Genomic DNA, 14,323 nt, shown 5'->3' with positions numbered 1-14,323 from the left:
CACAATTGTTGCAATAATAAAATAGTTGTATAAAATGTATTGTTTTAGTATGTTAAAATCTCCATAGCTCTGAATGACTTTGAACCATGGCATTGGTTGTGATAAGTGTGTTTAGGGATACCTAAAAAAAAAAAAAACTTCATTGCACTGTGTTGTAAATATAATCAACTTATATCATGTATTATAACTATTTCTATGGTGCAAGGCTGTGAACTATTTGTTATTTTATTAAACTGGATGAGTTTGAAAAAAGGAATTAACCGTTTGATTGACTAATGAAAGCTTCTCACAGTTGTTATTTTGCAATTTTATTTGCCCCCTGTTAAAGTTAAAGGAAGTTATATTTTAATGATTTGTATATGGCATAAATAAATGTTCATCTTCTATTTTTGTAAAAACAAAAGCAATTTGTAAACATTTACATTAGATTGGGGTATTTTAGTGCCATCAATTGTGGGAATAAGGCTTATTTGTTTTGTTATTGACTTGGGGGGGGGGGGCGGGTACATTTATATCATCATTGCCAAATTTTATGGTTTTGCTTGCTGCAAATTTGTGTATACTTGCACTTTACAGGAAGGGTGAAAATCTAAGGTAAGCAGGGACCTAAGACATTCTTTAGAGGGTTTTTTGGTGAGTTTTCAGGGAGATTGTTGCAAAACTTAAAGGCACTGGACACTATTGGATTACACTCAAAATAAGTATTATCATAAAACAAGGCTTGATTACAAGTAATGGGGAAAGGTTGATAGTATAAACCATTGTGAGAAACAACTCCCCCTGAAGTGCCGTAATTTTCAAGAGAGAATTAACTTTCCCTGAATTTGATTTCGAGATCTCAGATTATAGAGTTTGAGGTCTCGAAATCAAGCATCTGAAAGCACACAACTTTGTGTGACAAGGGTGTTTTTTTCTTTCATTAATATCTTGCAACTTCGACGACCGATTGAGCTCAAACTTTCAGAGCTTTGTTATTTTATCCATATGTTGAGATACACCAACTGTGAAGACTGGTCTTTGACAATTACCAATAGTGTCCAGGGTCTTTAATTAACAGCATAAAAGTAAACCGACCCTCCCCCGCCCCGCCTCGCCCTCTTTTGAACAGCGCGCCCTCTCGCGGTGTAGGTAGAGTGCTTGACAAAAGTCTGGTTCCAAATAACGGCGGAACACTAACAATTTCCGTTAAAGGTAGTCTAGGTGTTAGGCGTGCAGCAGATGTGTAGGGCGGAGCATAATTTTTTTCTGGATATCTTTTTCCGCAGTTTTTGCTCTAAATTCAAGTAAGTTGCGTTTATTTATCCTATCTTTATTCTTAAAAATGATTAGGTAAGCAAGCAGGGCTACGATTGCTTCATGACTTTATTTCAGTGTTTGATTTAGTTAATTAAAGGGTACTTGGTTGTCGCTAGTGTCAACACTCGGCAGCCAAACTGAGCCAGTGTCGCTTGTCATGTGATGTCACTGTCATTAATAGGGATAGTGCTCAGCAGATTTCTACTTCTCTAAACAGCCTCCATCGCATGCACCACTATAAAAGTAAAACTTCAGTACCATTCAAGGTCCCCATTCAATGATACTTTAGGTTCGCCCTGGTGTTCCTGGCAGGCTGGCTGTGGCTGCTGTATGATGGTACATTGTACACATGCAGTGCATGTGTAGCGGGCGTAGCAGTTTGTTAGTTTAGTTAGTTAGCACCACGTAATTCCGTAAATAAAGGCTTATTATATTTATAACTTTATAAAAATAAGGTGCTAAATAATTGGGTCTCAGAATTCATCACTGCAATATTTGTTATTAACTATCTTTCTTTAAAAGTTTGTATATACTCAGTGCCTTGAGTACCTTGTTTGGTAGATATGTGCGCTATATTATATATGTACTTCGATATTATTATTATTATTATGCAGTACAGTATACTCCCCTTTTTGAAATTTTGATTTTGACAGTTTGGAAAACTTAAAACCTAACATCTTAACTTAAAGCCATTGGACCCTTTCGGTAAACAGTGTGGTCCAAGGCCCGCGCGTTTCGCTGTGTCATGACATGTGTTTCAAATAAATCCGTAATTCTCGTTAATGAGAATTTATATTGTTTTGCTGTTTTCTCAAAAAGTAAAGCATTTCATGGAATAATATTTCAAGAGAAGTCTTTCACCATTGCCTTCTGTAAACCCTGTAAGTTATTTGTAAATCTGTGAACTTTTTTTTTTTTTTCTGAACCGAAAGGGTCCAATGGCTTTAACTTCTGCCATTACTTTTTCACTTTATTTTTAAATAGTATAAAATGTAATACAAAAAGGAATGCCATTATTTGAATATATCAGAAAATTATTGCCCAACCAACTGGTCCTACTTCTTGCTGTCAACTTACTTGTGTCGTCAACTTGCTGTCAAGTCAACCACTGTAGACTAAGCACTTGGCAGATAATGGATTTGTCTTGACTCAAGACGTCAGAGATCAGTTTACACAATGTGCAGTACATAAGGCCTACACTACATGTATGTGGTACCGATCATTTGCATCTTGGGCCAAGACTATTCCATATATGCAGGAAAGCGCCCTCTATTGTCCATGTTGTACAAGCCCTGTGAAAAGCAAGATGTCGGCTGATGGCTTTGTGTTCTGAACATCTGACGTCGCACTTCGGGGCTCGTGAATAAGCCAGAGACCAGCATCAAAATCGGCGAACCCGGCGTGACAGCAGTGACTATTTGGGCATCTCTGTCAATGCACGTTTATCAAACGATAATTGTATCTAATGGAATCACTGGATCTAGCAGCAGGGACCTGTCTTTATCCTAGCGGAATGTTAGAATTTTAGACTTCAAATATAAAATCGCTATATTTTTGAATATCGCAATAATTTTTGGAGGATACATTGTGGGATAATAACAGCAGTATCGCCCAAGCTTAACACAGTCCTCCCAAAGTTTGACTGGTCTTTGTCTTGGTCGGTGTCCATGAACAACGTGTGGGCTTACTGTAACATTATACTTCTCCACGATTTCTTCGGTCCACATCACTCGCTTGAATGTTCCTCGAGCAAACAAAGTTCTAGGTCAAAAAGCCTACAGTGTAGCTGGGACAATAATTTAGAAAAAATCTCCCTACTGCCATAAGGGAATCTGTTACACTATCTGCATTTCGTAAAATCCTCATAGACTCAACTATTTCCATGTCAGCCTTTGGAGCGATATAAACTGTTGCCCAGGTTGTATACTCCCAAGGGAGTTGAGAAACATTAAAAAGGGATGTTATTGGCCCTATGACCAGGGCACTAATGTAAAGCGCATTGATACGGTTATTGTGAAATGCGCTATATAAGAATTTGTTTAAGCGCTTAGAGAATTAAGTGTAGTTATTAGGCGCTATATAAATCGAAAGTTATTATTATTATTCTAGTGCGCTATTATCTTGCTGAAATAGCGCCTTATAAATTTGAAATTTTATTTTATGGGTTCCTCATATTGACATGACCAAAGTAGCGTAGCCTTTTTGGGGGGTACTACTAGCTCAATGATGGTGTTTTTACTATATAATTTTCATCGCTATTCTTTATTTTCTCACAGGTAATCTGAAGCCAATTGTTTCTTCACCATGGCCGACATGGGTGCACAGGAAGTTGGAGGGGCAAGCAGTGGAACCGAAAGCAGCGAGCGTAAATGCGGAATGGAAATGAGCTACGTCAAAACCCTCAATGGCTTATTGATGGCCAAGAAAATTGTAAGTTAATGTCGTGTTCACAAAAGAAACAGCAACTATACATGACTTTTTTGACATCCCATTTGGAAAATGATGATTTTTTTTAATATTTCATGTTTTAATCAAATGTCATGTTCTGTATTCTTAGTTAAATCATGTTGTGTTAGCACGAAAAGCTTTTGACCATAATTAATTTTACATGTAGTTCCTTGCACTCTAAGTCCTTAGTAGTCGTATCTGGCCGTCCGATTGTTTGAAATAAACAGTTGAACCACACAGAATCAGTCAGTGTTTGCTCACTTCTATCATTTTTATGGCCACAGATCTTTTTCTTACGCCGCACCGTTTCTTTGGAATAGTCTTCCTGTGCATATTTGCCAAGCTAATACTTTACAATGTTTTAAGTCCTTGTTGAAAACTCATTTGTTTAAAGCTTCCTTTTTGTAATTTGCCTATTTGTATCTTGTATCTTTCTCTAATTGTTTATTTTATTGTTTCTTTAATGCGCTTAGAGGCTTTTGCATTAGGCGCTTTACAAATGTCTTATTATTATTATTATTATTATTATTATTATTTCTAATTCTCAAGTTGCGTCTCCCACGGATGAACTCGCGACAATATGTGTCCCTGAGCATTACACTATAACTACATGCTTCTCTCTACGCAGGGTGAATGGGTACCTGTACCTGTGATGGCAGAGATGGTTCTTGTGATTGATTTAGACGAGTTGTGCATATTTGTTATTAACAAATATGCACAACTGGTCTGTTTAAAACAGACTGTATACTCCCCAGGGAGCTTATATGGTTTAGAGGAATTAATTAAGGCCCAGTGACCAGGGGTAATCGCTTTGAGAATGCCCAGGTGTGAAAAGCACTATATAATAATAATAATAATTTGGGTGGCTAATCATCCTTACTCGCAACTCAGAGCTGAATTGCAAAGGATGCGGCTACAACGTGTTCGAGAAGCAGGCATGCACGGAGCACAGCCAAGATCAAAAGTGTTTGATTTTTCATGAGGGAGGAAAACCGGATGTTCTGGACAACCCTCATGGCACAGCAGAAAACCAACGAACTGGGGGTCACCTTGGTGAGAGGCGAGCGCTTTACGTACATGCCAACCATGCCACCCACTGGATATTATCATTAATATTACCTATTATTCAGTATTAATCTAGTCTTTATTTTTGTCACTAGGGATGGTCACTCATTGCGTTTTTTCTCTGCATCTTCTCCGGAGTAAGCGTCACTTCTATCCTTTTTGGAGTGGTAGTATTCAGTGGATTAATGCTGTGCATCATGCTCTTCTTCGTCTTCGCTTTCGGAAAAGCCAAGCAGATCACGAGGATCAACGTTTATAAATTTGTGAGTTAACAAATTTGTTTGTGGGGTAACCTTTGAGAGAGATTTCAACTAATCTTATGTCTTTCTCAAACCAGCCCCACCTCAAATACAGATTTATGTTGGATCCCTACTACCTCAATCCTCCAGAATCAAGCAATTTGAGTTTATGTAGAATCCGTACTGCCTCAATCCTCCGGTACAATCAGTTTGACTTCATGTATGATCCGTACTGCCTCAATCCTCCGGTACAATCAGTTTGACTTCATGTAGGATCCGTACTGCCTCAATCCTCCGGTACAATCAGTTTGACTTCATGTAGGATCCGTACTGCCTCAATCCTCCGGTACAATCAGTTTGACTTCATGTAGAATCCGTACTGCCTCAATCCTCAAGAATCAGTGTAAATCCTTTGTTCGTGTACCTTTATGTAAATGAATGTCAAACGTGCCTCACTCCACCAAACTTTACCTATAATTCGATTTTTTTTTAAATCAAGACAATGAAAAATGATGTTATCTTTTAAGAAGTGGTATCGCAATTTTCGATAACATCACGATATCACCCTAGCTTATTCAGCCGAAAGTTCCCCCCAAAATAGACTAATCTTTCCAAACAATGTTCCTGATTCATGGTTACTTTTGCTCCATTATATTGAATATGACTCTTAATTTCTCCCTGGTTGTTGTACAAAATCTCTCTGATTGCAAGATGCTTTGGTCAGTGCTGTAGCCATTGGTGGGCGGTGCCGGGGCGGGCCTGTCCAGAACTGACCAATTTTGCCCAGTACTCTGAGCAAAGTACACTGCTTGCCAGCATAGATTTCCCACAGACTGCACTTCAGCAATGATGGCCCCCATATCTAAAACTTTAATTATTCATGTTATGAATAATTTGTTTTGATCTGCTCACCCTCGGTGGAGTAAGGTGGATTTAGAGCCCACCACTACCATTGGTCTCAGTACAACAGTGGCTTTGGTGTAGGCTTAACATGTAGGTCAGCCATGGGTACTTGAGGAGAAAATGTTCCTACTTTTTTCTTTAAGGATCAAATATCTTGCCTGCTATTTGAAGTGAATCATTCATCAGCTGTTTTTATTGCTGTTCTTTTGTTCTTATGTATTTCCAGGACTTTATTGTGAGTTTTCTTGGCACGATTGCCTATTTCATCGTTAGTCTGTGGGGCTTATTCAGTTTCAACCCAGTATTGATTGCTGCCTGTGTGAGTAATATTTTTATTCAAATCACTTCAGCCCTTTTTACGCTCTATCTCTTATTCCCATAGAATGCAGCCCAGTGGGGGCCCCCAGGAGTAATTTTTTACCCCTCGGCCCCGGTGCGCTCTCTTTTACACTGTCCCCGCCTAGGTTCCTTTTTTGATCGTTTTCTCACAGTGTTGTCTGTTGCCGTGCGTACGCGTATACATTCGCGTAAAGACGCATGATGCAAGAATAATTCTTGGTCATCGTATCTTGACTGCACAGCGTTAACACGCAACCACAATTCAAGATTTGCGCGTCGTGCGTTTCGTCTTGCGTAAACACGGCAGACTGTGAGAAAACGAACAACAATTTGAATTTCTTAACGTTGGGAGCTGCATTATTTCATGAAAATGACGGATTTGTGAAGAATATATGACGACCAAAACCCACCGCAGAAAAATATATGCTCCATGGGATGTGAATCTGTTGAAATTAGTGGGTTGCAGGTAAGATTTGAGTTATGAAGCTGTGAAAATTTTCCGCCCCAGAAATGGACCCTGATGTCCAGGACGTCACTGTAGTACAATACGAAAGTGTACGGCCACCAGGGCTACGCTTACCCCTTGCTTCGGAGCAGGAGTGGCTATTCTCCCAGGGTATGCCATTCATTTACCCTGGGGAAAGCGATGATAGTGTGAAAAGACTGCCTGTTCTTTCCTGAGGTTGTGAAAAGTGTTACAAATCACTGAAACTCCCCCAAAATCCATCGAAACTCTGTCAAAATTCATCCAGGGCTTCGTTCACCCTGGGCAAACAATTTATTTTGAAACTTCTCCAGGTAGTTGTGTATAAATGTACATGTTCATTCACAGTTGGCACTACAAATAGTACCTAAACCCTTGTTAAAACACATTTAAGTGGGCAAACTCATGAAGAAGGATGAGTGCATCTTGAGTTTCTCTCCGTTCTAACCCCTTTGGCTTCCCTTTCGATTTTTCTACAGGTGTTTGGCTTCATTGCTATGTTGTCTTTTGGAGCCAGCGTTTATCTTAACTTCAAGAGGTGGCGCCAGAATAAGTCAACAACCAGTAGCGATAACACGGCGTACAATCCAACTTACTAGCCGTAAGGACATGTAATGCCAGGTCAGCTTAAGCTAATTAAGCAATATATTTTTTGTAGGAATCTTTCCTGAATCAATCAGAATCCAACAGCTTTTGATGATTTATTACGTGTAATACCAAAAACTGATTGACCCAATTTATGAGACACTTACACGTGCCTATTCATTTTGGGAGTAAAAATGTACGTGAGAAAAAGTTTCCCATGACCCAAAATGGCGGAAATAGAAGATGTGGATTCTGTGAGACACATTCCCCATCGTACAATGGGTAAAAAGGCTCTTGATGCATAGAGTATATAAGAACTGGAGGGCGCACTGGCCTAGTTACGCACAGAGCTGTGTATTGAGAGAGTTGTGACCATAGATATAGAATGAAATGACTAGATCGGCCGCGCGTACATACGGGGGTTCTGGCATGGGGGCAGCCATTAGCCTATGTCCAACGTGTATCTTCTACCAGCACGTGAATTTTAACGCGTCCATAGTGTGGTTAAAGGCCTATCTCCCATGTTCATTTTCTGCGCGTTGGCACCAGCACGTGACTTTTTAGCACGTCCATGAAGAAATAGAAATGTTTGTGTACGGTTTATGGCGCGTATGTACGCGCGGCCGATCTAGGTATTATATTCTATATCTTTGGTTGTGACATGGAAGGACAAGTTCATTTTTTGTCACATGGTTGCTGGACGCCATGTTGTCTCCAAATGCATCACAACCCAATGGCATGCAGACTAGACTGGCGCCCCGTGTTCTCCCATGCGTTTCTTGGGGAACAAAATGGCTTCTAATCGGAAGTTGTCATAACTCTCCCAATGTTTTGCTCTGGTTACGCGGTGCGACCATTTTGTAAGTTAAAAAAACATCAAACACAGACGTACGAGTACCTTATTCAACAAGCTTACATGTACAATGTTAATCTTACAGAATGGCACTTGTCTCCTTGCGGTCTCGTCCATTTGTGCACGCAGCATCACCAGAGCGCCCTCTAGTTCTTATAACTCTAAAGGCGTGATGGCTTTAAATCCACTGTTTTTCCAGGGGTCGTTGCCACCTACTTGTACTCCTTGGGCTGAAATAGGGTACCCCCTTTAAAGTCCATACGGATGTAGGCATGGGTATCATCCATCAGAAAACTGGCTGGTAGAGCAGAAGCACTACCTCCCAAACACTACACAGAATCTGAGATTTACCGCTGACGTCGTCAGATGAATTTGGTGAATATTGTATCAGTCAACATGGTTGGGCGTAACTGTACATTAAAAATGTAGTATTTAGTATGCCCAGCAAAGTAAAATATGTCACAGTCAACGTTGAAAAAAAAAAATGTTGCGTCCTTTAAAAAAATGTATTTTCAATGTAACCATTAAAAAAAATACATTCCTTGGAAGGCGTGGTACAAAATCAGCGCTCACTTTCTGGACAAAATAGTGTATAGACCGAATTGAATAACCCCTTTATGCTGTGAAAAGTTGCCATCTTGTAGGGCAAACCGTATGTGCGTCCAAACGCGTACATCATCGAAGCACGCAGCACGCAACATTCCTGGTTCGATTTCTACGGCACATGCAAGCACAGACGCCATCTTGTAGGTCAGATATTTGAGCCGCGTGACGTCATATTCACTACGGTCTATACAATATTTTATATCGCTCCTGTTGCAAGATTGTTGAAATAAGACAAGATGCAGTCATACTTGCCGCAGAGTTTAATATAGAACTGAATCTGTACCCCCTCACCCCTCCCCCCCCCCCAAAAAAAAAAGATTGTGGACATGTTTGATACTAGTATTGGTATATTTCATTTATGATAATTATAATCACAAACATGTAGTGACCCAAATTTACATGAGATATTACAATATTAAGCATATCAAAGTTATGCGGAATTTTTTTTTTTTCCTAGACGTCGCCCAAATCTACTGTTAGTTTCATTTCCAAAAAAAGGGATAGTGTTTACGTTGTCACAAAATAGGTCAAACCTGATATTGTCTCTGTAGGAACTTCCCGTATTGAGAGGTACAATGTATGACCCTTTCTGAAGCAAACAGTAATGGAACAAAATTGTGCTTAATGTGAACACAGATAGTGCAGCAATGTACATGTAGCATAGAATTATATTCTTTAAAGCCATTGGACCCTTTCGGTACAGAAAAAAAATAAAAGTTCACAGATTTACAAATAATTTACAGGGTTTACAGAAGGTAATGGTGAAAGACTTCTCTTGAAATATTAGTCCATGAAATGCTTTACTTTTTGAGAAAACGGTAAAACAATATAAATTCTCGTTAGCGAGAATTACGGATTTATTTTAAACACATGTCATGACACGGCGAAACGCGCGGAAACAAGAGTGGGTTTTCCCGTTATTTTCTCCCGACTCCGATGACCGATTGAGCCTAAATTTTCACAGGTTTGTTGTTTTATATATAAGTTGTGATACACGAAGTGTGGGACTTGGACAATACTGTTTACCGAAAGTGTATAATGACTTTAACGGTAGGTTACCAGGGTAAGCAGAACCACAAAAAGGGGCTATGGCTAGCAGTTCATGTGTAGGAAATGGGGAACACTATTGCATTTACTTTCTTGTTTTTGGGGGGGGGGGGCAGTTTTTCATAAAATTTCTTTTTAGTTTTTCTAATTTTTAAACTTTGGTTTAGTTTGTAATGTAGTTGTAGTGTGTAGTTGGGTTTTTGTTTTTTAAGTTATGTTGATGTGATATTGAGAAAAATCAATGAAACAAAATTTGGAAAATGAGTTAGATTCAGTTAATACTTATTCCATGTATTGTTCAAAGTAAGTAATAATGGTATACATATCGATAACTATAAAGGTCAATGTCAATGTGTTTATTAAGACATTCATATTTGGGGATTATTTGTCTTTGACAAAGTTCTGCTTTTAAGCAACAAAAATTGGGTTAGTGCAAAAACATGTATAGTGCGCATGTGGGTGGAGCTGTGCTTTTGTTCTCTCCTTTGCCATTCAGGTTTTTCTCCAGGTTCTCCAGCTTACCTCTCTGCAAGAATCAAACACTTTTGACCTCTCTGCAAGAATCAAACACTTTTGACCTCTCTGCAAGAATCAAACACTTATGATCCTTATGCTCCATAGTCATGGATTGATGTTGCTGGCCTGCCACAAGCGACTTTGCATGCCAGCAGTATTTTGAATTTGTTGTAGCCACGTCCTTCACAATTCAGGTTTTTGCCAGTAACGATGATTAGCCCCCCAATGGGGGACTTTTGAACACTAGGTGGCAGCAGACTTACCAGGTAAATTTCCATTGTTTACGTAGTTCTGAGCACGCGCACATTACCGAGAACAATGGATTTTACCTTGTAAGTCTGCTGCCACCAGCGTCCCAAAAGTCTCCCGTTGTAAATTATATTACATGGTTTTTTTTGCAATGCTGATAATTGTCAATGTATATTGGAGTGTATTTCGTCAGGGAATAAAGAATTATACTTTTGGATATTGTCAGAGTGGATTAAACCAGTAGGGCTGCTCAACATGAAAACGCACTCACCGAGTTCTTTCCCTCCAAATTAGGGAATTCTTTATTGGAGCTTTATGTTCACCTATCAGCAATATTTCCTGCTATTCTCATTATTTTTGTTTATTGAAGTAATAAATAGTTGTGCTGTTGAGTGTAAATATAGATTTTTCATAAATTGTTATTATGTACTAATGTATTAATGAGTTAATATTAAAACCCCATAATTTAACCGGATTGGTTCATTGTCAATGGTCATTTTTTTACTTTTTGTTTTCCTGACAAATTCAAAATGGAAATTGTACACTGTGGGGGTCTGCAATATTTGAACAATTCATGTTATACAGTTATCAATTTTGATATAAATGCTGTCACTTACATTTGTACATTATCCGATCCTTTTTATTCTTTCAAATCTTGCCTAAGTTTGATAAAAATGCTTGACCTAACCTTTTTAAATTTGTTTGTCTTTTTAGGCAAAATATATTGATTAAAATACCCCCTTGTGATTTTTTTTGTTTTATTTTTTGATGCCCTTGTACATGTATTATTTCCCACCATATTTTACCAAAATTGATAACAATGCTGAACTTAGGTCTACCCCTTGTGGCAATTTAATGTGCATAAAAATGCTGGACTTAACCCTTGTGATTTTTGCTGCTTCAATATTTGGCCCACATTTGATAAATATGCTGTACTTTCCTCTACTTTTTGAATGAAATGTGCTTCAAATGCTGAACTTACCCCTGTGTTATTTTTCTCCATTTTTGACCCAAAATTTAAAACAATGCTGGATATTTTTGAATTAAATTTTGTTAAAATGCTGAGCTTGCCACTGGTATTCTTTTTCTCCTTTTTGTATACAAAAACAGTCCTAAAAATGCTTGACTTGGGTCTCCCCTTGTGATTTGTCTAAATTTACGACCTAAATTTGATAAAAATGCTAGACTTAACACTTTGGATTTTTTTTATTAAATTTGTTTGACCCAAATTCTTTCAATATTTGGCCTGAATTCAAATGCCGGAGTTACCTTTGTGATTGTTTTTCTTCTTTAAATTTTGCCACAAATTTGATTAAAATGGTGGCCCTACCCATTTTAGTTTTTCCTCCATTTCTGACCAAAAATATATAACAATGCCGAATATACCCCTTATGGCTTCGTTTCCCTTTATTTTTTAATGAAATTGGATTAAAATTCTTGGCTTACTCCTTGTGTTCCTTTTTTCAATTTTGTACCAATTTTTTTTTAACAATCCTAAACTATCTCTTTATTTCATATGAATTGTTAAAAACGCTGGGCTTATCCCTTATATGTTCCTTTTCGCTATTCTTGACCCAAATTGACAACAATGCCGGACCCCTTGTGTGTGTTTTTCCTACATTCTTGAAATGACTTTCAAGAAAAAAAGCTTGACTAACCTTTTCTGGTCAAAAATTGATTCATTTTTTAAAATAAAATTTGATCAAATACCCCTTCGGATTTTCCCTCTATTTTGAGCCAAAATTCATAACAATGCTAGACTTACCCCCTTGTGATTTGTTTCTTTTTCTTTTATTAATGAAATTTGATATAAATACTGAATTTACCCCTTGGTTTTTTTCTTCATTTTTTACTCCCCAAATCATAACAATGCTGGACTTACTTATTACCCCTTGTGAGTTTTTTCCTTAACAAAAAACACTAAACAAAACTAATTAAGACAGTTGACACTATTGGTAATTGTCAAAGACTACATTGTAGTCTTCACAGTTGGTGAAAATTTTAGCCCAATCGGTCGTCGAATTTGCTAGATAATAATGAAAGAAAAAAACACCCTTGTCACTTGAAGTTGTGTGCTTTCTGATGCTTGATTAGAGACCTCAAATTCTTAACTTGAGGTCTCTAAAAAGAAATTGTGGAAAATTACTTCTTTCTCGAAAACTATGTCACTTCAGAGGGAGCTGTTTCTCACAATGTTTTATACTATCAACCTCTCCCCATTACTCGTTACCAAGTGAGGTTTTACGCTAATAATTATTTTGAGTAATTACCAATAGTGTCCACTGCCAAAACACAAAAATTAAGAACACAAGAAGCAAAGTTGTAGTTTCCGCTCAGCAAAAAAATTTACTAATTCAATTTTACTTAACAAGCAGTTTCTATTAAAAAAACTGATTATTCAAATTAAAATGTAACTATTCAAAGAAAGTCCAATCATCTAAAAGTCTAGACTTCGTTCCAAGTCTTTGATCGTGGCTTTTTAGTCGTCCTTATAGCGGCTACAAACAGCGCCCTCTAGTGATCAACCTTCATCATTTAGCCGAGTTAGGGCGCGTGATAGCTAATAATGTTTTTCGTGGCTGAGATGCAGAAGAATAACGGCAATCTAAGACTTGAATCAAGTCTACTAAAAGTCCAGCTCAATTCAAGCGAACACGTGAGAGCATACAGTGAATGCTTTTGCTAAAAGTGTTACCATTAGTATGCACAAATTGTTAGCGGTCAAATTATCTTCTATGCAAAAGTTCTAGATAAAATTGTTCCCTTGCAGACTTTAGTAACTCTGCTTACCACCGAGTTATACACTGACAATATATATTCTCTACCAGCTTACAAATGGTATCAGCAGCAAATTGTTGCACTACTTGTGTATGCGTGGCTCCAAAATTCAAGGCACGTTTCCATTAAAATGTTTGCAACAGTACAATGTTGCGTGATGAGTTTGTATAACAATGTAATCCGCCCATCAGACTTATCTGCTGATGATCGTGCCCATTTGTAAAAGATAAACATTTGATCTATAGAGTTAATATAACCTTGTAGCACCGATTGGACACAATTAGTGTCCTATTTGAGAAGAAAAAATTAATTTATGGATAAGATATATTAATATCAAATACTATAAAAGAAGAAATGTACACTTTATACAATATGTAGACTTTCTGAACCTGATATATTGTTTAAAGCTTTTACATCGTGGGTCCATACCTAGTATCAACTATAGTTATTAAGGGGTGAACAAACGGTTTACCAAATTCTAGTACTTCTAATGTGATAATAATTATCAGATTTCATATTTTAATATAAAATAAAAAAAGAATTTTACAATATGTAGACTTTCTGATCCTGAAATATTGTTTAAAGCTTTTACATTATGGGTTCATTGCGGCCACTAACTATAGCATTAAACTTTCTAAAAGTGAACAAAAAGAGTAACCCCATTCTGATAATGATTAGGTTTCATAATTCCATATACTTTAATAAAAAATATTCACACTTTATACAATATGTAGACTTTCTGAACCTGATATATTGTTTTACATTATGGGTTCATTGCGGCCACTAACTATAGCATTAAACTTTCTAAAAGTGAACAAAAAGAGTAACCCCATTCTGATAATGATTAGGTTTCATAATTCCATATACTTTAATAAAAAATATTCACACTTTATACAATATGTAGACGTTCTGAAC

General features: G+C 37.5%; 1 protein-coding gene across 1 annotated transcript; it reads left to right on the top strand.

The window, feature by feature from the left end:
* The first annotated feature begins 1,205 nt into the window (after positions 1–1,205).
* LOC117289054 lies at positions 1,206–8,890 on the top strand. Its single transcript, XM_033769982.1, has 5 exons — positions 1,206–1,283; positions 3,573–3,726; positions 4,905–5,072; positions 6,178–6,270; positions 7,254–8,890. The coding sequence occupies exons 2-5, from the start codon at positions 3,601–3,603 to the stop codon at positions 7,371–7,373; spliced, it is 507 nt and encodes a 168-aa protein (XP_033625873.1). The 5' UTR covers positions 1,206–1,283; positions 3,573–3,600; the 3' UTR covers positions 7,374–8,890.
* Positions 8,891–14,323: the final 5,433 nt, after the last annotated feature.

Source organism: Asterias rubens, chromosome 4 (genome assembly GCF_902459465.1).
Source record: "Asterias rubens chromosome 4, eAstRub1.3, whole genome shotgun sequence".
NCBI classification, from domain to species: domain Eukaryota; kingdom Metazoa; phylum Echinodermata; class Asteroidea; order Forcipulatida; family Asteriidae; genus Asterias; species Asterias rubens.
Note: the sequence above shows the minus strand (reverse complement) of the source record. Positions and strands in the feature narration are given on the sequence as shown.